At 44.2% G+C, this 24,561-nt stretch overlaps 1 protein-coding gene across 2 annotated transcripts in view; it reads left to right on the top strand.

The window, feature by feature from the left end:
• Positions 1 to 492: 492 nt before the first annotated feature.
• SMARCAL1 (SWI/SNF related, matrix associated, actin dependent regulator of chromatin, subfamily a like 1) overlaps positions 493 to 24,561 on the top strand; it is a 54,689-nt gene continuing 30,620 nt past the window's right edge. For both annotated transcript variants that reach the window (XM_019554454.1, XM_019554453.1), the window contains exons 1-9: positions 493 to 530; positions 801 to 1,670; positions 2,432 to 2,482; positions 4,236 to 4,496; positions 5,230 to 5,280; positions 11,681 to 11,864; positions 14,545 to 14,695; positions 17,081 to 17,239; positions 19,212 to 19,277. In XM_019554454.1, coding sequence (XP_019409999.1) covers positions 851 to 1,670; positions 2,432 to 2,482; positions 4,236 to 4,496; positions 5,230 to 5,280; positions 11,681 to 11,864; positions 14,545 to 14,695; positions 17,081 to 17,239; positions 19,212 to 19,277 — 1,743 coding nt within the window. In that variant the 5' untranslated portion in view covers positions 493 to 530; positions 801 to 850. The remainder of the gene's footprint in view (positions 531 to 800; positions 1,671 to 2,431; positions 2,483 to 4,235; positions 4,497 to 5,229; positions 5,281 to 11,680; positions 11,865 to 14,544; positions 14,696 to 17,080; positions 17,240 to 19,211; positions 19,278 to 24,561) is intronic.

The raw sequence follows: 24,561 nt of genomic DNA, 5'->3' as shown, positions 1-24,561 counted from the left end.
GAGGGTTGAATAAGCACTAGTTCACGGCGCTGTCAGCAGCCCCTAATCCCGTGGTACTGAGAAGCTGGGGAACGATGCCCCAGGAAACGTGGACAGCCGCAGGACCCAGGCTCGGGGCTGGGCCTCCACTTACCCTCCCTGCATTATACCCAATGTGGCTTTGACTGCTTGGCCCCACCACGTCTCCCCCACCTTGATGCCTTCTTATTCCCAGTGCAACCAGCTGAGCTCTGGGGTGGGGGTGGTGGACCGTTGTTGTATGTGTGTGTATGTGTGCGTGGGGGGGAGGTGCCTCCCATAATAATACTGCTGGGGGGGTGGGGGTCATTGAAGCAGGGCAGGCCCCCTCAGTAGAACTCAGCACCAAAACAGAAAACTACAGCTCCCAGAATGCCCAGGGCGTCCCGGCATGCCGCGCGCGCCGGCTCCTCCCCGGAGGCGCTGGCGGCGCAGTGCCTCCTGGGAGTTGTAGTCCGCGCGTTTGCGCGCCATCGGCGGCGGGGGCTGAGCCTCACTGGGCCTCCATCAAGGTGGGGGAGAGGGGCGTCATTCTTTTAGGAGAGGGGTCAAAGGTGGTGACCCCTGAATGGCGGGGGAGGGCTGTGTATCGCTTCCTTTGGCCTAGGGGGGTGTCCCTGGTTTTGAGGCCTCAGTTTCTATCTCCTGGGGTCGTGAGGGGCTCACGGGTGAGTGTGGGCGGCAGGGAGGGATGCACATGCCTTCTGAGGGACACGGATAAAATGGCATATTTTTACTTTTCCTTTTTTTTTTTTTTTTTAATTTATTTTTAATTTTTAAAGGTGGCTGCATACTAAATTCGCACCGAGCGCGTGGCGCTCTGGCGTGGAAGATGTCCTCTGGCCTCACGGAAGAGCAGAAAAGAAGGATCGAGGAGAACAGGCAGAAGGCGTTGGCTCGGAGAGCAGAGCGGCAAGCGGCATCGGCGCGCGGGCAGGGGGAGGTCGGGAGTCCAGCCTCCCAGCGCCTGGGTCCAGCAAACCTGCAGCAAGACGGCTGGCGTGTCGGCTTGTGTAGCCGGCCCCAGCCGGCCCCCGGCAGACAGGGCCAGCAGAAGGACGGCATTGAGAAAGGGCCGAATCCCATCGACGCGCGTCCGCTGGCCGCTGGTTTGTGTGGAGCGCAACCGAATAATTATCCTCAGGGCTCAAACCAAGTGGGCGGCCCGAGGCTGTTCCCGCCAGCGGATGGCTGGAGTCATTCCCACCTACCTTGCTCAGGAGCACAGCATCAGCAAGCATCACTGCAGCCGAAGTACTATTTGGCAAGCAAAAACCCTACAGAAGCCTCGTGTTCTCGATTTGCAGACAGCAAGCGCGCTGATGTATGCTGTCGAACTGAATACACGCCACTGCCAAGCGACCTGATGCCGATGGATGCCGGCAGGTCCACGTGCGGACCCTGTCCCAAGAAATATGGTGGCAGCAGTGTGTCTCATTTGTACAGGACGGTGCAGCCCTTTGCCCCGTTGAAAGAGGCTAAGGTGCAGGAAAGGGACAGCTGTGGTGGTGGGAGCTCTGCTGTTCACAACAAAATAGGCTGTGCTCTCAAAGGGAGGTGTGTGAGACACGGTGGAGACCGCTTCCAGGTTGAAGTGGGTTACAGCGCAGAACTCATTGCCGTGTTTAAGACCATACCTAGCAGAAGTTATGGTAAGAGTTCTCAGGCCGGTTTTAAGGTTGGGTTTATATCTGTGTCATGTTGGATCTTGGTCTTTTAAGCAACTATGCATGTATTTCCTGTCTATATGGGAAATGCAGCCATTGTCCTGATGGAGTATGGCGATAATGTTACATATAATTTTTATTGTGGATGTGAAAAATAAGGCAGACAAAGCTGCAGAAGAACACAAGAAGTAAATTGCTCACATGGCCATTTTCACAAGTCATCTGAGTTGAAACCCCTGGCTTTTTTAAAAGGACACTGAGATTTTAGTGACTCCAGGCGGTCTGAACTTTTCAGGAAGGCTATTGGGGATGCAGTAATGGTTAGTTGGTTTTAGTTGCCTTGGAGCAGGTTGATAGCCGTGGCTCTTATCAGTACCAGCCCAACAGTATAGCCTCCAGCTGTCCTATTCACTAAAAGGAGAATCTAGATGTCCTTATGTGTGGTGTCTTCCCCATTTTAATTTGCAAAATCCTCTGTCCTTGTCGCACTCTGCTCCTTTCTGCTCCTTTCCATCCTTTGGCTTCTCATTTTTATGGATGTATACGATTTGTTGCTCCAGTGCTTAGTCCTCCTGAGGTTGTATTTCTAGCTGTCCTGCACTTTTATTATCTAGGAACAGTAGTCTTGTGTGGCACAGATGAAGGGTCTGCAAGGATAGATTGGATTACCTTTTGCCTGGTATTTAAATATTTAACATGCAGTCATATTTCCCACCACAAATGACTCAAAATCTGTCCTTTTTCAGATCCGGCTACGAAGATGTGGAATTTTAGCCTGGAAGACTACTGCCATCTCAGTAAGTCACAGAACTGTTGAATGATAAGCAGGATCAAAGACTTTGTCTCCTGCTTATATGATTATTGTTTGCTGTATTATTTCTTGGAGCAATAGAGAGGCAAAGCTATTCAAACAGGAGACCTGTTCTTCAGGCATCAGGCTTATGAGATTCTGCTGTGAATCTCAGTAGTTGGTCAGAATTAACTGAGGTTTGAGTTGTTATCTAAATGCCAAACAGAATTTTTTCCTCAGTCGCTAACTGAATATTTCAGAAGCTAACAAACTACACTCTAGGCAAAAATGGCTCAGTTCATAAAAGTACTTCATGTGAGGCCATGTGGAGAAACTGAAAATATTCCAGAAGTGCAGCTGGCTAATACTGTATTAAGAAATTGAATCCGATGCTATTTCTTGAACTGAAAAAAAAAAGTGTTGGTTTCTTGATATATATTTTTTTGGTTCATTTTCCTATTATTTGGATGGGTGGAAAGTGAATTATTGTGATCCCCTGGGTATTGTGTTAAGCTGCCAGTGCAGTTGCCTTGGTATGTGGAATATCAGGGATGAGGTTTTTTTTTCATTCTGGACCAGGGGAGATAAGGAACGGTTACAAAGATGACACATTTCAAGTGGGCTGTTCAATGCAAGCAGCACTGACTTCAAGGAAATCAGTGTGAACAGTTAGGCCAATGCTGGGCGTTTTACAAACTCCACCCCTTAGGCCTGCTTTCAGCTTCCCACTGTCTCGCTTGGTATTTGTTACATACTGCCTTTTTTCCCTGAAGATATTTAAGAAACAGAAGAGTCCCTGCTCCAAAGAGTTTACAGTCTAAGTAGGCAACTTGTAGCTGCCATGTCAATGTTTTTAAAATATCCTCTCAAATAATTCTGAAGTGTGAGCTCATCGCTGAAGACACATGGTGACAAGCATCTGGTGTTAGCAGAATCAGAAGATGCTTGCAAAAATATCCTGAGAGTTGCAAACACTGTGGTTAAAGGGACTAGTGAGTTGAAATCCAAGTAATTTTTTTAATTTAAGCTTGATGCTGGGTTTTACAAGCCTCTGAAAGTTTCTTTGGCTTTACAATACATTTTCCTCTATTAAAAAACATAAAACAAAACACTGCTTCCTGTATATTGTGAAAACACAGTCAAGTGTAGAAACTGCAGTGTTTCACCTGCCTCTTCACAGAACTAATACACTAAACACAGAGACACTTTTCCTAATGGCTTTTAGTTATGGCTATCTTAAGGCTAGAATTTAACAACATTTGGCAAAACAAAACCCATGCACACCTAGAAATGTAATTTTTTTAAAGGTTGTTTCAGTTTCTGGTGTATAGGTTGTATCCATGTTGGTTTAAGGACATAGACAGACAAGGTTCTTTGAGTAAATCTTACATTTCTGTACACTTACCTGTTTATAAGACTCATTTCTTGTTCAGTACATCTGAATTTTTCCTTTTGGGTTGAAATTTTAACCTCAATCTAGAGGCACCTTAGGGAGGGGAAGAGGAAATCCTTTCGGCCCATTTCTGCACCCTGATGGCCTGTCCCTGAAGCGGGGGAGCAGGGCTGGTTGTGTTACCAATTTCTGCTCAAGAGGACTGTGCCCTAGACTACTTGTCTCCTGTCTCTCCTCTTCATCGCAGAGCATCCCGTGCCTTTTAGCAGGTCTGAAATTAGCTCCTGCCTTTTTTTGTCTTTCAGAATCTCATACTTTACCCAACTCTTCATTTTCTTTGCCATGCCTTTCATTCTTTCTTCTCTAGTGAACGAAGTAAAGGAACTATCCTCAGTGACTTTGACACCGTTGGAAGGGATGTACACAGCCAGCCAGGTCCCATCTTCTGATTCCATCAGCACCAAGCCTACACTAAAAACCCTCTTGAAGACATGCAGTGGCTGGCAGAAACCCTCTGCCATTGTCAAGGGCAAGTGCGTGCTGATTTCGCGGTCCCGGTTTGAGGTTGACATTGGATATGACGCAGAAATGATTGGGCTGTTTAAACAGATGGGTTCCAGGAATTACGGTGAGTCCATGGCTTGTAGGCTGCATTACTGTAATGGCATTGTTGATGCCAACAACATTTATTCATGTTTCTGAGGTACCTTGGGATATAAAGCTGATGAAGTGCTATGCAAGTGGCAGCCTGCTCTGAATGCAGATGGAAGCATTCCCTTTAGGTTAGGGTTTGGATCTCTGTTGGGATAATGGTGGGATATCTCCATACTGTACCTTGCATTTTGCTCCATGCCAGTGCAAATGACTTCTCATCAAGTCCAGAGGTAAATACCACAGAAAACCTCTTGGAGCTTGAGTGAAGTGTCAGAGAGGCGAGTTAAAAAAAAAAAATCAGTCTGTGCCTGATCTGGCTCATCTTCCTGCCTGTTTGCAGCAGATCAGCTTTACCTTTACCCTAGACTTACAATGTGGAGGCAGTCGTGGACAGACCTGCAAGTCTAGTTTGGCCCTCATGTTGAACTTTGGTTCCTGGAATCAGTAGCCCTTTAGCTACAAGTTATGATACTCTCCCAAGTTTAGCTTGAGGTCTGACTTCCTATTACTCTGAATGTCCTCTTACCTCTTAAATCTTCCCTAAGCCATTTATGAAAAGAGAGAAGAAGGGAGAAAAATGCTGGTTAGACAATACAGTTTTGAAATGGAGTGAATCATCACTCCTTCCATCACTTCGTAGCACTAAAAGGATTAGTGTTTTAAAAATTCTTTCTGACAGCTTTTATTTGTTGTTGTAACCCTTACAGACATGAAGACCAGGAAGTGGAGTTTCCTTCTGGAGGACTATCCCAGACTAAGTGAGAAGCTGTATTTTCCTAACAGGGTCTTTTCACTTGGGAGGGCAGCTAATTCTGTTTCTTGGGCTAAGCCTTTCTGATCAGAGTGAACTGAGCTGGTAACCAATGCCTGTGCTTACTCTTTTAATGCTGCATTATCTAGATATTTGTCTGGATTACACAAACCTGGGACTTTGTAAATGTACAGTGTTGTTCACGGTAGTCCTCAAAAGCCCAGTCCCTTTGTAATTTTTGTAAAGCGTGCATGTGGATGTATGTTCGTGTGTGTGGGTGTGTGATGATGGTCATGAAAGTAACGTACATTAGAGGTGGCCTGGAGTTACTGTATCATGATGCTTGAATTAAGTAAGCAGCAGCAGAAGAAGAGTTTCCATAGAATTGTAAGGCTGGGCGGGATCTCAGAGGTCATGTGGTTCAACCCCTTGCAAGAATGCTATCCCCAAATCATCCCTGACCATTGCTTATCCAGTCTCCCCTTAAAAATCTCCAGTGAAAGAAATTCCATTACTTCCCCAGGCAGTCTTTTGCACTGTCTCACTGTTCTGACGGTATCTAATCTAAATCTACTTTGCTTCAATTTAAAGCCCTTGCTTCATGTCCTGACCTCTGCAGCAAGGGAGAACAGTTGTTTTTCCTCTTTATGACAACCTGTCAGATATTTGAAGTCCGCTACCATGCCCTCCACCCCTGCCCTTAATTGCCTTTTATCAAAGCTAAACCTGCTTGGCTCTCAACCTTTCCTCATACAGCTTGCTCCCCAGCCCCTTTGTCAATTTTGTTACCTGCCTCTGGACCTTTTCTAGCTTGTGCACATCCTTCACAAAATGTAGAGCCTAGAACTGCTTCCTGTTCCTCCGTTCTCAGATCTGTAGATGAGATAGGACAGGGGCTGTGCAGAAACTCTAGGTCACGGGATCTCATTTTGCTTGTGTTCCCAGTGTCCTCTTCTCCAGCCTGACCCTCCCCTCTTGTGTCAGTCCCTACTGAAGCTGATGCACTGCTACTTGAACTCAGGAGGGTCTGGCTGTTCTACCCAAATCCCCAGAGATAGCTCAGCACAGGACTTGTTCAGTGTGGAGGGTGTTATGCTGGTGAATCACTTAATTGCACTCAGTGATATTTTTATAGGTTGGATTTGCTAAGTTTATAAGTCGATTGATGATTTTTCAAACGGTCAGTGCCACAGCCATGATGCGGGTACTGATCATCCAGCTGGTTTGTTCAATCTTGTACATTAGTGTCAATAATAAAGACTGCAGTCAGAACACAGCTGGTCGGCTTGTAGCTGATGTCTGAGGTAGACCAGAACTCAGGTCATTTTCCTGTAGCTGTGTTGACTATAGAGTAGATGGGAGTATCTGCTTGTTTGCTGCAGTTAGATGAGCCTGTTGGCTCAGCTAATTCATGCAAAGCAGCCACTTCCTGCATTATTCATACTCCATTCAGATGCCCAAATACCAAAGTAATGGGTATTTAATGCTCTCAGTAAAATACATTGGGTGAGAGAGAGTGATTCTGTTTGTCATGAAGCCTTGAAGTGTAATGTTCACTTCTGGGTATAGCCGGGTCTGCAGGCTTCTGCCTTTTTCATCTGTGTGGTGCAGAACAAATTCTGACTTGCCAAAGCAAAGTGGAAAATTGCTTTTTTTTAAAAAGATGGATACCCTTTGCAAATAACCCAAGCGCAGTAGCATGCTCCCAGCATGTCCACTTCTTAGTTATGTGTACTTAGTTAATGTTTGTAAAGTGCTCTGCAGATGAAAAGTACTACATAAGTACTAAGTATTATAATTATTTGTTATCATCCCATTCTGTGTGCTGTAAAGGTATAATGTGAGAGGCAAGGATTTTTCAGACTGATATCTTTTCTTGGACCACCTATATAGTTGGGATAAAGATTTTGAGTGCAAACTGTTCTTCATCAGGAAGAACGTAGCAAGTTTCGTAATGGAGTGTCTGCATGCAGTGGGGATAGATTCCTTTAACATGCTATTAATAACCATGGAGTTGGAAGCCCGGGGCCCAGTGTAGTTTTTGGAACTGGGAGGGGACAGACAGAACATTGGGTAGGAGCAGATGGCAACTGGCAATCTTCCTGGATCATGGTATATGCATGAGGGCCACCCAGACCTTCGATGCATATGCCTGGGCAGGAATTTTTGGAGGAGTGGAGGCTGTAGGAGCAGATACCTGTGATGAAACTACATCATAGAGCAGTGATGCTCAGCCAGGGTGCCGTCAGACCCTTTGAAGGGTGCCATGAGCTGTGAGAGGGTAAGTGAGATGGGAGGAGATAAGCAGATAAACACAGGCCCAGGCTTATCTGTGCCTGGCTGGTCCCCCATTGCTTGGGCCCTTTGCAAGAAGGCATGCATTGTAATATATAAACTAGTTTTGAAATTAGGTGCCAGTCAATTCACAGAAGTTATGGAGAGGTGCTTGAGTCCCCCACAAAAAATTTGAGAACCACTGCCATGTGGAGAGAACTGCTTCCAAACTGTTGATATACGGGGACCCATATTGTTTTCAGTGCGAGCTGAGCACATCGGCATCTTGCAGGATTGGATCCATCTGCATCAAGAGCCTAATGCTGAAGGGTGCCAAGCAACTGCTAGAATATGCCTAGTTTGCACAATCTCTCAGTTTGTTGGCTTTGTCTGAGTTGAGGGCACTCATCTCAGAAGAAGCATTCAGTCTCTCAGGCTTGGGCCCAAGGAAAGGAATGAAGGCTCTAGTAGATTCATCTTTAGGACTTAATTTGCATGTGTATTGCCGGAGTGGTGTCAGGCCTCTCATATGTACTTATCTAAGGGGCAGCATTAGCTCTGCACCTCTTCACTTAACCCAGCAAAAATGGCCTTGCTCCTATGTTGTCATCTGCAGCAACATCCTTTTGTGGTGTTTCTGGAGACTGTCTCTGCCCAGCCATCTTTTAATAAAAGGTCACTTTGGAAAGGAAAAGCTTTTGGATTAATCATGCTGGTGGCAGCTGCATTGTAATCACTTTCCCAGTTTTCTTTAGAACAATAGCAAACTGCTGCAATGATGTTAATGTGAAACTTCACTTGTGAGAGTGTAACAGGTTTGTGTTATACTTTGAGAGAGAGAAATCTCCTGCTGTTTGAAGAGTTTGGGCTATTTTACAAGCACCAGTGGAATTATATTATGTAAATATTTTTCAGAAGTAAGGTTTTTTTTCTTAGGGTAGCCAAGGTCCAGTTTGCTACCTCTGCTCTTAGAGATAACTGACATTAAAATAAAAATTTGCATTCTGGAGCTGAATTTGGTGCCTGCACAGCTGCAATGCATAAAATCAGTTAGTGCAAGTTTAAATTTGACTGGCTCGGTTCATTTATAGAGCTGGAATTATTTTATATTTCTGTAATTTCATATTCTAGTGGCTTAAAAATAAAAAGGTACTCCTGGAAGTAGTGATGATGTGTGTCTGTGCGTGCCTAGCTTGGTGCTGAAATGTGGTTTTGATGTCTCTGTAAATGGTCAAAGAAAATCCAAAACAAAAATCAATTTAAAAGGTGCACTGGGCAGATCAGAACCAGGAAATGATGATAATATTTATTATTTTTTCTTGGAGAAAATAAAGGTTATGTTACTTTGCATTTTTGGGAAAGGGACAGGGGGCTCAAATATGGGTGTCTGAAAATAGAAACCCCACGGCTTATGGTTTTAAAAGATCCTCCCAGGTATTTTTGCACAGACAGTGCAAGCCTAAAAGTTTGTGCTACAGATCCTTGTGAAGTGAGATGCAGGTGAAGTAGGATGCAGACTCGCCCAGCAGACTTGCTTCATACTATGTTACCTTGGGTTTTACTCTTCACTAAATTTACTCTTCAGTGAGCAGTGACCACGTGATAACTCTCTTAAGCTGCCTGAAGTAGCTGCTATTAAAGCACCTGGTTGCCAGGCAGCAGAGGATCTAGTTGAGAAAACGGCCACTCTAGAGTGAAATTGAGGATGGTAATGGACAGGTGACATGTATGCTTGTGGGTGGATCTAGGATTTTGAAAAGGAGGATGCAGATGGAGCAGTGCATCATCACATATAACACAACTCACATTTTTCTCCAGTAAAAGAGAAACTACAAGCTTTGCTAATATGATAGGAGGCTAGCACTATATATTATTCAGTGTAAGATCCAAGCAAAAACCAATATGGTAAGGGTAAGGATGACCAGAATCTGGACTAGACTTCCCAAGGAGGTGGTGCAGTCCCCAACCTTGGGAGTCTTCAAGAGTAGACTGGACAGACACTTTGCTGGGATCATTTGATCTCAGCAGTATTCCTACCCAGAGCAGGGGGACTGGACTCAATCTTTCAAGGGGTCTTTCAGCCCTTAATGTCTATGATTCTATGCTTCTATGAAATACAGCTTTATAGGCATATGAACTGTTTTGCTAGATTTTATATATAGTGTTTAAAAAATGCAACAAACTAGGCAAAAGCTGTCAAAAGAAATTATTTTATTAGGCCTGTAGTCATTATCATTAAATGTTCATCTCTTATTCAGGTTTGTAAATCAAAATCTAGTCTTCTTGGGTGTCTTGACAGTGCATCCAACACTTAATTCAGGTGTGAAAATGACTGACAGTGAACGTTTCTCTGAATTAATATGACCACACCTGAGTTAAGGTTTTTAGCTAGCGCTAAAAATAGTCTGTAGGGCTGTGAAACAGAAGGGAGACATTACCAGGAATAGACCAAATAGAAAAATTGCAGAAGAAAGGATATGTTGATTACTGGAAAATCAAGACCATTAAAAAAGGAGAGAGGTTTGCTAACCCCTGTGGAGTGAAGAGAGATTAGCAGGAACCAGGGAGATGATAATGTGCCATGAAGTCAATTGAATCCATTAGCACTGCCTGCATGGAAGTGCTGCTGCCCCTCTCAGGCAGTTGGTTTTAATGTTTGCTTGGAGCAGGCATTGAAGGGGAGTGCAGCTGCATCAGTACAGCCTCCTGGATCCACCCAGCAGTTTTTTTCCAGAATAAAATTACTTCCAACCTCCTCGCTTGTATCTTATACTGAACTGTGTGTTTTCCAGTGTAAATGCTCGTGCATCTTGTGTTTACTTAATTTTGCCTCTGGGTTGAATTGAGACTAATCCAGGATAAACCTGATGTGTGGCTGCACCTGGATCTAAACACTGATGTTTATTGATAGCTTCACAGCAGATCAGAAAGTCCTGCACAGCTGCCATAATGGTACAGCATGTCCAGGGATTAAAGCAAGTCTTTCGAAGCCTTACAGTACACGCGTGTGTCTTGACAAGGGTGAGACAGGAAAAGAAACAAAGGGATGATTTGAATTACTTTGTATGTTTTAAAATGATGCAACATGGCATTTATTTCTTAACACCATGATTATACATCATGCAGACCACCCCTACAGCTCTGTCTCAGCAAAGCAAGAGCCCTGTCCCTGTTAGGAGCTGCGTGATCTTGTTTAAAGTAGGTTTCAGAGCATGGTCATAGTCAAAACAGGTTGAATGGAGCCTCTTCCGTGAAATGCCTATAGGTGGAATTTATAAGCTAGCTTGAAAAATGCTATCAAATTGGCAAAAAATTCCTTTCCAGCTCTTCCTTGCAGCAGGTGAAACTTGCAGAGAACCTTCCATCCTTGATTAGAAGGAATTGTCTTATTTGAAACATGATTATTATTTAATATTTTGCATGGTCACAGCATCCAAAGGCTGCCATCAGGGTCATGTGGTGTGTTAGGTGCTGAGTAAAGGTTTGTGGCCTGAGAAGTTCCTGCCTGGAAGAGCTTAAGATGACTGATGCCTGGAGGGTAGTGGAGGGGAGATGCAATCAAACACATGCAGGTTTTATACACTGACATCGTTATAAAAGGTTCTGGGGCTATGACCCTGTCCAGATTGCGGTGTTTCGAATCAGTTTTGCTCAGATAATTCATGAGGGAGACCTCTGCTGTGGGTGTCCTTGGCATTTTGCTAAAGCAAAATTCAGAAGCAATGCCACATCAGACCTTCAGCCCCGCAGTATTTAGGGGAGTGTAGCTGCTCAGTCATTCAAAAAAGTGTTTGAACACAGCACTGCAAGGATAAAATAAATGATTAAAGACTCTCTCTCATAGTGGATGGGAGCTGTACAGCTGCCAAGCTAGAAGCAGTTAGCTGGGGGAAAAATACCATGCCAAGCAGTTCCTGTGGAATTAGTCTTGACAGCCAGTTCTGCTTGTAGGTATAGCCCAACATGGTTCTGAAACGGGTTGTAAGTAACTTAGTTGGATCAGCAAGGGCTGGATCAAGCTAGGCTTTCTTGAGGCATGGGAAGCAGAACATTGGCAGAGCCAGGATTATCCCCTCATGTGTGTTCTGCGTATTGTTCTCATTCCAGTAACACACTGCTGTTGTTTTTTTCAGTGGGAGCCATACAGAGCCTTCCATCAATAGAGTCAGAGCCGCTACCCAAGCCGGTGATACAAACTTTTGCTGCTCAGCTTGAAGAAACTACCACATGTGCAGCAGACATTCCCGATGCTGACCTGTCAGCGGTGGATTCTAAAATTGTGGCAGGCCTCATGCCCTTCCAGAGAGAAGGCGTCAAGTAGGTCCTACCCTTGTGGCTCGAAGAGCTAGTTCTGTGCTTATGGCTTGTCTTCTGCGTTGGTGTATGGGTGGTGCCATGCATTCAGTTAACACTTACGCAGTACAGTTAAAACATGAACAAACTAGCATTCGAGCAGTTTAGGATGTGTTAAGTGCCCTCCTGTCATTGCAGAGTTGTTTCCTTCTAGGCAAGGGTTGTGCATGTACTACTAGCTTTCATAGGTTGCTACTTGCCTGTGATTTGCAACCATTAGAAGTGAATGGATGGCAAGGCCCTGAAGCTTTCTTTTTTTTTCTATGGACTGTATTTCCCCTCAAAGATGAGCCTGGAGGCAAATTTCTCCAAAATCCAGAAGTTTGGGGCTTGAAGCAGATTCCACTTGGTTTTTGAAGAAAAGGTTAATGCAGTCCATGGCACGTTTCTGCCTTGTACCTATCCACAATCCTTCAGAATGACTCAAGAAGGAAATTGTTTTGCTAGGGCACAGTAGAGTATAAAATATTTTCAAGCCTTGTAAAGCTGTCCCATTGGTGCACCTTTGATTTGTCTCTCTGGGCTCAGTAAGTGTACATGCCTCACTTGCTTTTCTTGTAAATCCACCTTGTGTACCCAAGAGCATTGGCAGACTTTTTTTTTTTTTACAAGCTACACAAAAATGTATTGGAGAGCAGGACTGAGCCCAAAGATGACTTGAAACAAGTGACTGTATATAGAAGGAGCAAGTTAATTTTATTTCATATGGGGCCTATATTTCTTAGCTGTATCAAGCAGCACAGTGACATTGCTAAATCTGCAGCAGCTGCTATGAACGCTGGGCTCTTAGTAGGGCTGTCCTACCCTGATTGGGGTGAACTGTGGAGCAGAAGATGAGTGTTTATTGATGAATACCTTGAAAAGATCACTTTCAAATAACACTGAGGTCCTGGCTTAACTCCCACAGGGTCAAAGTAATTCTGAATTGGGCTGAAATGGTTGTTGATCATTCTGTTTTACTACAGCACTGCAGCACCCTGGACTCTGCCTGTGCAAAGATTTGCATGGCTATTGATCGTTTGCCATAATGCTAATAGAAGCAACTTCCACAGGCTGAAGATTAGAGCTCTGTCTACAGTGTGGGGCAGCAGCAGCTGCTGCTATGGCTTTAACTACGGCTGCATTGCTGTAGTTAAAGCAGCTTTTGTGCTTTCCTTCCAATAGACTTGCTCTAGCTCATCCAAATGACAGAAGCTGTACTGGTAGAAGCCGCCTTCTGACTACAGAGTAACATCCGCACTGGGGATTGTGCTGGCAAAACAGTGTCAGTTATGGGATGTGATCTTTTCCTATCTCTAGGAGACACAGCTGTGCTGACAACATGAATGTAGTAGGAGCCTAGGTTTGGCTGTCAGAGGCTTCTGTAATGCCCAAGGACACCTGAATAGCTAAAGAGAATGAGGGTTTTTTGCTTTGTAGGTAAATAGGCAGTTCAGTGATGTAACGAAGGAACAGTCTAAGCATTTGGGCCCAGTGTGATTTCTGCAGACCTGTAAAATGCAGTTCTGCACTGAGAAATGGTGGTGTCAGAAACCACCTTCTCTCTTGTCAGTTTTTCTCCCTGTATGTAGTTGTGTCTGCTGATTTTTACGGTGCCTATACTTGTGTTCTGATGCATTCTAATTGGACTGCATCAGAGCAGGCTCGATTAGTAGAGGCTCTAATTAGCGTCGGTACAACATCATGTGTATAAGCCTCCACAGATTTAAAAATGGTTGCTGGGGCTCTTTTAACTAAAGCTTGTCGAACGAGTTTTAGTTAAAGTGTCCTGTGACCATTTTTAAACCTGTGGGGGCTTAATACACTTGATGTTGTGGTGATTTAATTAGAGCGATTCTCTGGGAACTGTTCTAATTAAAACGCCCCCTCCCCCAGCACATGTATAGGCACCCCTAGTGACTACAATCAGTTTTACTGCTGTTAACCTTACAAAGCCATCTCTGTTGGAAACCGAGACCTGGGTTTCATTGCCCATACTATACTCTAAATAGCATCCTGCCCAGTTAGTGAACTGTGTCAAGCAACCGAATGTTCTTCAGCAGGATCTTTGGAGGCATAATCGGAAGACAGTATGGCTGCACAGGTATTGCTGGAGATTTCATGTGGTCTGCTGGACTTCTACTCTTTGTGACTCAAACCAGAAAGACCCCCGGCTTGGCTCAGGCTGAATTTGCAGGCCCTGAGTTGGAGGAGTTGGTTAATCATTCCATTCCCTACTGCACACATGTGGGCCTCACAGATCCCATAGGAAGTAGATCCTAACCAGGCCCTCTGGTTCTCTGAGAATAGTGGAGGAATGCATAGATATGGGAGACTGGAGATGAGAGGGTAGTTCAGAGATGGTCCTTGCCAGTTAAGGCATCTGAGCAGAGCAGCATGGGGAAGTCTGTCCTGCTACTGCCTGTACCAGTTCAGGGCCAGAATATTGCAGGACTGTCCATGAAGCACTGAGTATCTTGTTTTCTTCTTTTGCAGAGCCTATGGTGTGTCGTAGACCGGTGGCCTGTGAAGGAAATCTTAAACTGTTTCTCTTTCCCCTTCTTGGCTAATGATCTCCTTTCCCTGTTCTAGACTGGAGGTGAATTGTGCTTACCTTGACTAGCAGACAGGGGATGGAGTAACCCTTTACCTTGTTACCTTTCAGTTTTGCCATCTCAAGAGAAGGCCGTTTGCTCCTTGCAGATGACATGGGCTTGGGGAAGACCGTCCAGGCTATCTGTATTGCTGCCTATTACCGAAAGGAATGGCCTCTACTGGTGGTGACGCCTTCTTCAGTGAGGTTTACCTGGGCTGAGGTACTGCATGTTTGACTAAAGCATTTGAGGCTTCCCTTGCCTTGCATGTTAATAGCTTCTGTAGGGGCTGGCCTAAATTGCCACCCAGTTAGAAAGTTATGGGGAAAAACAGGAAGGACTGATGTTCACTACCCTCTGTGCTCATAGGAAATAAGTCCTCTGGCATATACCTGCTAGGGACTAATGGCTGATCCTCATTCTGTGTCCTGGAGGAAGGTTAGGCATAAGATCTCTGCCAGTAGGTTGCAAAAGGAGAAACATTCCTCTCTGACCACCTGGAATAACCTGGTTTAATATGTTGCGCACATGATCCTGAACGACTGTAGTATGGCATTTGAATAGGAATCATGCACTACATACGACTGGCATCCAAGCAGTTGTCCCCAGTTTTTGAAACCTACTAAAATTGGTTCTGCTCAAGCCTTCATTGGTACAGAATCGCAGGTGCTGGAATTCTCCCTCTTTGTTCAGTACGTTTCCACCTACGCTAAGTGTCATTAGTGCCTGTTCATGGTAAAATTTGGTCTCTGTCATTGATCTACAGACCCCTCAGAATCCTTTCATTATCACCATTAATCAGGAGTCTGACATAAAGCCATAGTTAGGACCTTGAGATGGGCTAGTCTTGAGGTTTGGAAATGAATATCATTGGAAGAAAGCAGCACTTCAGGGTTTGTCCATGAACACAGATTATAGTGTGATTAGTTCAGTGATTTTCAACCATGGTGCCATGCAGTGCTAGCACTCTTATGTATACTACATAGTTCACAAGATAAATCCAGAGATTATAAATAGGAATCCATAATGGCAAAAACATCCTGATCTGCTGTGGTGCTGGAGTTGCTTGCAACAAAAAAATTGCTCTATTATTGCTCTGTAGTCAAAAAAAGTTAAAAATAAGAATTGGCATTTTCCAATTAATGCCTTGAATCTAAATGGTTGAGAACCACTGTATTCATGAGTTTTGAGATGACTTTGGCACGTGCTTTCGCTTCCCTTACCTGTAAAGTGTTCGTTAATAGAAGAAGAACAGCAAGAGGACTCAGGTTCTTAGGTTAATAGAAGTTTCATGCTTGAGGAAGTAGAATTCTTTTTCAAGTAGAGGACTAGATTTATGCCCAGGGGGGTGGGTTGGTTGTTTTTTGTTGGAGTATGATAAAACCTGATTACCAAAGCAGTTTGCCCCATCTTTTTATTACTGTCATTACAACAAAGCACTGGACACTTTAATTATAGAGGCAACAGGTAGGTTTTTATCTGAGTGTTTGAATGAGGAGGCAATACTACATATGCTTGTGAGTAGAAGTCTTCCTGCTTAGGCCAATGGAGTTGGACCAGCCCGTGAAGAACTTGCCTCCTGCACAGACAAGCTTTCCCTCATGATAGAGAGTTCTGCTGTGCCTGTGGAGTATTCAGTCCTCCCCACAGGCAGTGTCGCAGTTTGACTTGTTCTTAAAGGGGGAACTTCTTGTAGACATGGTGTAATTGTACTTCACCTCTATTGTGGGCTAAACGGTCCTGCAACGTAAAACATTCACTGCTTATCAGTCTGTTTTCCAGCCTTTATTGTTGGTGTGGAATGGCTTAGCATTAATCTCTGGTACTTGCAGCCAATCTGTTCTGTTGCTGTGGCTAGGGAAATCACGAGAAGGTCATGCTGGCTTCTGCTGGGGACCAGAGTTATTGCTGAGTAAGCCATAAAGAGAATGCAGAACCCAATTCTTCTTAATTAGCAGAATATTGTATAATGCCCACAGCATGGGATCTGGGACTCCAGTCAATCACTCTTGCTTTGGGCAAGCCACATAAGTGTTCTTTGGTTTAGTTTTACCTCATTCCCTTTGCTACACAGGGCAGGACAGGTGGCAGTAGGTGTAAAGAATGGCCAAGCAGATTTAGATCAAGGTTTTTCAGAAGGATGTGGGATAGGAAGTATCTGGGATCATTTTATGGAAAGCAAATCCTACATTTGTCCTAGAATCATGGAAAAGCAGGGCTGGAAAGAACGTTGTTCAACCTCCTCCTCAAGGCAGCATCATCCCTGTTTCAACCATCCCAGTGTGTCTAACTTGTTTTTAAAAACTCTGGGAACCACCATCACACACAGATCTTAGACACAGTGCCCAAAATATCAAATAAACCCTTTAGATTGCTACATATATATCAGGGAGACAAGGGCACCGGCAGGGTCCTGTCACTGCAAGGCCAGGAAATAGTTTGTTAAAATAAGACCAAGAGTGGCTTGTGTGCAGGGGTTTGGACTAGATGGTTTTTGGATCTTTTCCACCCCAGGCTAGATCCATATTCAGGTTGTGTGAAGAGGTATGAGATTCAAATGAAAAGCACCATGGTCCAGAAAAGACTCACTTTCTTCTCCTCTCTTAGGCATTTCACAGATGGCTTCCCTCCCTGAGCCCAGGGAGCACCAATGTCATTGTGACTGGCAAGGACACTCTGACATCAGGCTTGATCAACATAGTCAGTTTTGACCTTCTCAGCAAGATGGACAAGCAGCTCAAAGAGACTTTCCAAGTGATTATTGTTGTAAGTAGTGCCCTGCATCCTTCCTGCTGGATGTGAACTGTCCTGCTGACTTGAGCACGGTTGGCTGTATCCTCTCCCTGGAGATCAGAGCCCTGGATATGTTCTTTTGGAAGATCAGGCAGATTGTGTTCTGTACTGTGGGTGTCCTACTGAACTTGCTTTGATGATGCAGTAGGCTTTTGAGTGGTTTGGCTAGAATTTTAGCATTGACTACATTTCTAGTAAGCCAGGTAACCCTTGAAACAGTGTTAATAGTCTGGGATGTGCCATCAAAACACATGTAGCCAAAACTGAGGCGAATAGTATATTCTTCAGCTGGATTGATTTGCTGCTAATGCAGATTGAATGTTTTTGTTATGTCTGTCATCTCTTCCCTTTCATGGATAGCTGTATAATCTCTTTTTCCCTTTTCAAATACCATGGGGATAGGCATTAATGAAGAAACCTTGGTAGATTTTAAATGATACTAATTTAAAATTCTAGTGTTTCAAATTCGGCCTTGATCAATAGCAACAAAAAATGGCTGTCAGTATCTTTTATACCAAATGCATTTAGTATTCTGTCTTCTTTTCTGTAAATAATGCTCGTGTCCCAAGAACCTCAATGAAAATTGTAATGTGGTAGCTCTTTTGTTGGCAGTATCAGCTGACAGGGTGGGGACTAAGCTTTCCTTTTGCATCCATATTTATTTACTGGGTATCCAGGTTAAAGCTGAACTCAGGTCTCTGGCACACGTAACAGTTGTGGTGTGATTAACATATGTGTCCCACCATAAATGCTTATTGTTACACATTCAGATGATTTATGACACCATGAAGTTGCAAGACAGCCACAGAGATATTCTACAAAATAGGTGGAACATCTTTGTGGCTCTTTTGTATAGTGCCATAAATTGAATTTCCAGCACTCCCCAGCAGTAGATTGTCAGCATCGGCATGGGGACGGGGGTTGGCATTAGGACCAGGACAGTAGGATTGCAATACACTAGTGGCAGGTGAGGGCCTTCTCCTGCTGGCAGCCCCTGAGCCCAGTATTGTTTCCTCCTATACCAATCACACCACTGCTTTGACATATGCCAGGGGCCTCAGACTGGTATTGGTTGTGACCTGCCTGTTGGGACAGAGGCAAGCTCTCTCCAGGGCCATCAGTCTGGCTCCTTTACCAGCCCTGAAGCAGGGGTGTTTTATTTGTGTACGTTCATATTCAAATACTGTGTCTATTCTGCAGATCAGAACAGCTCTGCTGTGTTCTTAGCCTCCCTGCTCTCATCTTCCTCCGTTGGCTGGTGCCATTAACAAAGCTTATTGCTTACCAGGGTTGAGAAAGCTGTGCCTTGGAGGCTAAGTCCTTCCGTGTGTGGCTGTGCGCTCACCCGGATGCAGCAAGATGAGAGCATGCCCTTGGAGGGTGCCAATTTCCTTAGTGTCTTTAAGATCTGCCTCATGACAGCAGAGGAAATGTAGCGTATTGTGGGGGTGATGTCTTAAGCAGGAGGTGGTTATCCACCTGGCGAGCTTTATCAGCAAAACAGTTGGTTCCTAATTAGATTTCCCTGTTTCTGATGTTTTTCATTAACCCCTTCATTTGAGGAATCAGAGGTGCATGGAGCTCCCCTTGATTCCTGCATTTAAAGGACACGGAGCAGCAAATAACTATCAGTGGCAGAAATCCTCATTTTTTTTCCCCTCTCTGTTCCCTCACTTGGCTGTGATCATTTGAGATTTATGACTTAAGGTTTGATTTTCCTGCCACTGAGTTGCAGCCGCCGATTTGATGGTGAGCCATCCAGCACGCTTCAGGCTGGCCTTACATTCAGAATTTGGTGTGGCCACCCCAGTGTTTGTCAGCTCAGAGTATTATGCAGGCTCAAAGTATTAGGCAGTGTGGAACGCTGTCAATTTGTTCTCTCTGATGTAGCTGGGCTGTGGAGTGGGACTTCTCTCTAATCACGTTCATGTCTGTTTTGTTTCAGGATGAATCTCATTTCCTAAAGAACATCAAAACAGCACGATGCCGAGCTGCGATGCCGCTTCTCAAGGTGTGTGCCAAGCCCTGCGCAGCCAGCTCCCAAAGCAGGATTGGTTTTTGTATACTAGGCTCAGGAACCAACAGCCCAGTTCTGTGGTTGTCTTGGTGGAAAGCCAAGGAACTCCACTGATTCCCAGGGCAAAATCTGTCCCTAAGATTCAGCTGCTGGTTACTTTCCAGATGATTGTCAGTCTTGTCTAACAAAAGTAGCTTAAAGCACCCAATGGCTGTGACTGTGGGCACCACAGCCCTTATTTCAGTTTCTCACCATCCAGAAGGGTTGAGATGCTTCACACAAAGAATGTAGTGTTACGCTATTAATGTCTGTACAATCTGTTTAAATTCTAAAGCACCAGGTAAGTGCTAAGCATCTATTATATATAATATCTTGGGTCTCTTAACCTCTGCAATACATAGTCAATATGATGGCCTCTCTTTCCCGGCTTTCTGTGAGGTCCTGATTCTCCAGGCTGTCAACCACCTATTTAGTTGGTGTTTAGTACTCCCTTGCTGATACAATTCATATAACTGAGGAACAGCAGGGTTGGAGAGACTTCAAGTGTCATCTAATGCAATCCTGAAGTAGCAGGTGCTGGCAGGTTACAGCTGAAGTGCACTTTCCTGTAAACTAGGAATTACTGCAATATGCAACATATAGGGACATGCCTAAACCAGCTAGGTCTTTATAAAACCTTTTAACTACTACAGACCTGCCTGGCGTACTGAGCATCAGTAGTGGATCATAGCTATAGATCCAAGTCTGTCACCAGCAGTGGATGTGTGCACACCACTAACCTACCATGCCAGGCAGTGGTGTGCTCAAACACACCCATGCTCATTGCTTTCTGAAACAGAAGCCAGGTAGCAGTACTGTTGGTAGCACTGTCTCACAGCAGTGTCACTTAGCTCACCCACAAACTCAATGCTTCTGGTTCAGAAGGCAGCCTGGAGGAGGATGCCTCTATCTGGCATGGCAAGTTTGCTGTGTAAACATTCCCAGTTTGTAGCAGAGAAGGGGGTCTTAGTTTCTTTTCTCTGTGCAAACAGTGCTTGGCAGTTGTTGAATTTATCCTGGGGAGTAAGAGACTTCTGATGCTGTTTAGGTGGTGTTAGTGTTGACTGGTTTTTCCTTTGGGAAATTTTAAATAATAAGCATGTGCTGAAGATTTGTTCCTGTTCCAATAATTATGCATCTGTAGATGAACAGAAGGTCTAAATCCTGTCTCTTTCCTCACTGATTTTGAGACCTTTAAAACTTCTAATATTTAGAAGCTGACCAAAAGCCACAAATTCAAGTGCAGCTTGAAGCAAGCAAACTAGGGCAGTTACACAGATGTTATAACAGGAAAACTTACAAAGCACATGCACAAATTAGTACTGTACATACTCTTCCACATGCTGCTTTGAGCATCAGGCCTGCTCCAGTCTGTGGGAAGGACAGAATATTCCTACAATGAAAGTGGGGGTTGGTTATTAGAATTTCTGTGTTGGTCTAAAGAGCCTTGTTTGCCTATAATGAAAGATAGTTTCCTATAGCTCAAGTGCAAGGACCTCTATTTTTGCCTGCTTCAGAGTTTAAGCACTGTTCAGTTAATCATCCTGACTCACAGTTTCAACCCGATTAATGACATGCTCAGAATATTGTCTTGTTCTTCCCTAACTCTGTAAGTATTAGCTTGCGAAAATTATTTTCAGGACCATGATAAAAGAACTGTAGATGAGGTCGTCATAAAAGGAGGCCATGAGCCTTTTTAGAATTTACAGTTTTATACTGATACATCCCTGGTCACACATCTGAGAACTGATGCTTCTGGCATGGAATTTCAGTCCTTTGAAGGTGCTGATTTTTTGGTATATTCAGATGCTCTATTTCTTAGCTGCAAATGGTTTGCTTTGTGAAAATTAAGGTCAAAATGCCTACAGCCACTAAATATCAAATATCCATGCAAGTTGCCTTTTCATACTTTCAAATCCTGCTGCTCTATCCTTTTAAATTGATGCTGCAAATATTGAATGTTTCTCATTGAAAGGAACAGAAAAAATGAAGTGTTCTGCTAAATCTTACAGTTGTAGCTCTAGTCTGCAGTAAGTGAGCACAATAATTTATGAATCCAGCTAAAACATGGGAGTGTCACTATGTTTGCAGTGCTTTGAGACTTCTGGATGAAAGTACTGTATTACACAAATTCATTACTTAAATCACATAAAATCACACAATTAGTGATTTTTGTTATGAGTTTGGAATTGGGGGTGAGTTTGGAACCCCCTGCCAGGGGTTCCTTCTGCAGCGTAAAAGGATCAGAGTGGTAAGTAAGGGGCTTGGGGCCAGCAATAAGGTTGTGTGCAGAGGACCCCCTGGAAAACTCTAGCATAGAGGGATGTGAAAGGGGTTGGAAAGAATATGCTGGGGACAGAGTAGCAGGGCACAGTGTTGCAGAAATACTGTACAGTCCTGGCTATCTGCTGGTACCAAGACCACCTTAGCTGTCTAAGCCTTTGCCTCTCTGTAAAAGTGTTGCTGCTTTTAATTGTGCTGGTGAGAACTGCAAGTGTAAACACCGCTGTCTTGGTATGAAGACTATAGCATATGCTGTGGCGATGTGAAATAAACCGCTTAGGTGTAAAGCATCTCAAACGTGCTATGATGGTGTCTTTTATTGTCTTTTATTGGCATCACTATGTTGACAGAAATCACACCTGTTTCTGATGTCATTTTTTGGGTTGAACTGCTTGCATAGTTCAGCCTAGGTGTGCTGTAGGCCTCTTTCACCTCTAGCTTAGCCTCAAATTGGGAAGGTAAAAAGCCCTTCCTTGAAGCAGCCTTCCTGACTTCTGGGAGGCAAGTTTTGCACTGTGTAGACACCATTATGTACGTGAGACACAGAATCTGCTTATGGGCACTGGAGCAGCTTTCTGGGCTAGCCCAGACAAGTATTTTCCAGGGCACAAATGTTTTGACTTAAGATGACTTATGTGAAAGGAGGAAGAAAAACCTTTTAAAAAAATGTGATTTCTGGTCCTTGTTTCCCATAAAGATTTATGGATCCATAACCACTCTGGCCATTCTGAGCCTGATGGGGTCCCTTCTATGGGCGCTTAATAGTCCCTTTTCATCTCACTACAATTTGAGGCTGTGGCTTCTATATTGGCGTGGCCATTAAAATATAAAAATAGTTATGGTTGTTTAGATAGGGCTGTTCGATAATCAGATGAAATTGATGCATTCCCCATAAATATTAACTTTCATATTAATTTTGAAATCACCTTGCTAGAAAGCAGGGTTCGATATCTGCTTCTGAAACATGCACGGTGGGTTACGGTTTTTTGAAGCCTTGCTCTTAATCTTTAATATCGGAGACATTGATCATTTTTCAAGCTAAAGTGGTATTTCTGCCAACTCGGCTATAACTTCTCATTTGTTGTTCTCATGTATATATTGCCATGGAGCTCAGTTAGGACAATGATGTATGGAATTTTCAAGGGTCGCCATGTATTAAACATGTGGTGTAACTCTGGCTGTTGCAGACCTTCAGATGTAATCCTTCACATAGAAAATTCTTCTTTGTTTCCTGTATATTACATTTGGGATCCCGTAGGAAAGATCTTTTTTTTTTTCAGTTGAGTGTCAGGGACAGATGGGGAAGAGTTTTGTTAGCCACACATTGGCCTGCGAAAAAAGGAGAACCCACAAGGTGATCGTGGAAGCTGGCTTATAAGATAGTGGTGCCCAACCTGTCAGCCCCACAGGTCAGATGAGTGGTGCAGGGTTGGTCCATGGGCCAGATGGGCCTGCCCACAGACTATTTGGCATGTGGCCCTGGCCATGTGTGTCATATCAGGCCCTGGCTTTGGCCCAATGCTCCATATCGGGCCTTGGACTTCATGTTGGATGGTGGCTGTGGCCCTGGCAAATTTCTGGATCAGCAGGCTGGGTGACATGACTCCATGGGCTGGATCTGGCTTGCAGGCTGGAGGCTGAGCAGTGCTGTTTTAAGCAAATGGAGGGTATATAGGGAGATATAAGCTGAAATAGCAGCAACAGGGTCTCTGGGGTCTTGGCTTCTCTTGCTCTTGGTTTGCATTTATGCATTTGCGGTAGATTTTACTGCCTGTCAAAGCCAAAGCAGTTAACAGGCTTTGCGTGCAGCTCGTCTGTACCCTTGCCACTTATCGAAATGGGGTTGAAGCCTCATGGGAAAACTAGATCTTTAATCTGTTGGCATGGAGCAATATATCCCTTTTTTCCATTTTCAAGCTCTGCCATGACCTGTACCAACCAGCAGCACTGTGGTCTGCCTAGAGGTTCGTCGTTTTTGCTAGTACTGTGTGCGCTAGGAGCCTCTTATGGCCATGTGAGTCCTTGTGGCAAGCTGGTCAATTGACTGCATATTTTTTGACTGACCAAAGATTAAAGCAATTTTACAAAAAAAGAAAGACCAAACTTTTTTGGTAATTTTGACAGAAATATGATTTTTTTTTTTTAATTTGACATATTTATTAATGGAAAGGTTGTGCTTTTTCTGTGTAGTATTTAGACTTATTGGCAATTTAAAAAAAACAAACTATTATTTGAGTGCTCAACTGATCAAACGGTATTTGACCAGTTAAGTACCCAACCGTAGTGTTCCTTGTTTTAAAGAGGTCATACTCTCCACATCAGAGTGAAGAGAATCTCTTAGTGTGAGACTTGAAATGCTGGGTGATCTCTGCTTAGCCTGTATCAGGATTTGCTTTTATACCCCCACCCCTGGTAATCATGAGCTAGGGTAGCTGTGTCTACCACCATCTTGCCATTCATTTCAACCTCTTGTCCAGGGGCTATTATCTCCTGGGGTCACCATCAGTATTTGTGCTTGCCTTTCCAGGGCCAGTGATAGGAAACTCCTTGTTGCCCCAGCTTCTTTCTTTCCTAAGCCTTGACTGCCCGTGCAACTGGTAAATGAACCCTGAAAACTGAATGTGTATGCTACCGGATAGCACAGACCTGTACAGGTACAGGGGGAACGGAGAGCAGACAAACTGGGACTCCAGCAAAAGAAGATTATGCATCCTCCTACAAGCTAAAATGTTGCATATACTTTGTTCCTCTCTAATTGCACATCCTACCACAAGACAGTGGAAATTGGGAAAAGTCCCAGTGGAGCACAGACAGGTTTCAGAAGCCTTGTGATGTGTCATCAGCGAAGAACTCTGTTAGGCTCCGGAGCGGTGAGAGACGCGCGGGTGAAGCCCGCTGCGCCCCCGCTCCCCCGAAGACCCCCAGACACCCCCTCAGCAGCCGCAGAGCCCCCTGC

The sequence above is a fragment of the Crocodylus porosus genome, unplaced genomic scaffold (assembly GCF_001723895.1).
Source record: "Crocodylus porosus isolate Cpor-Errol unplaced genomic scaffold, CroPor_comp1, whole genome shotgun sequence".
Classification (NCBI taxonomy): domain Eukaryota; kingdom Metazoa; phylum Chordata; order Crocodylia; family Crocodylidae; genus Crocodylus; species Crocodylus porosus.
This window is presented reverse-complemented; position numbering and strand designations above follow the sequence as displayed.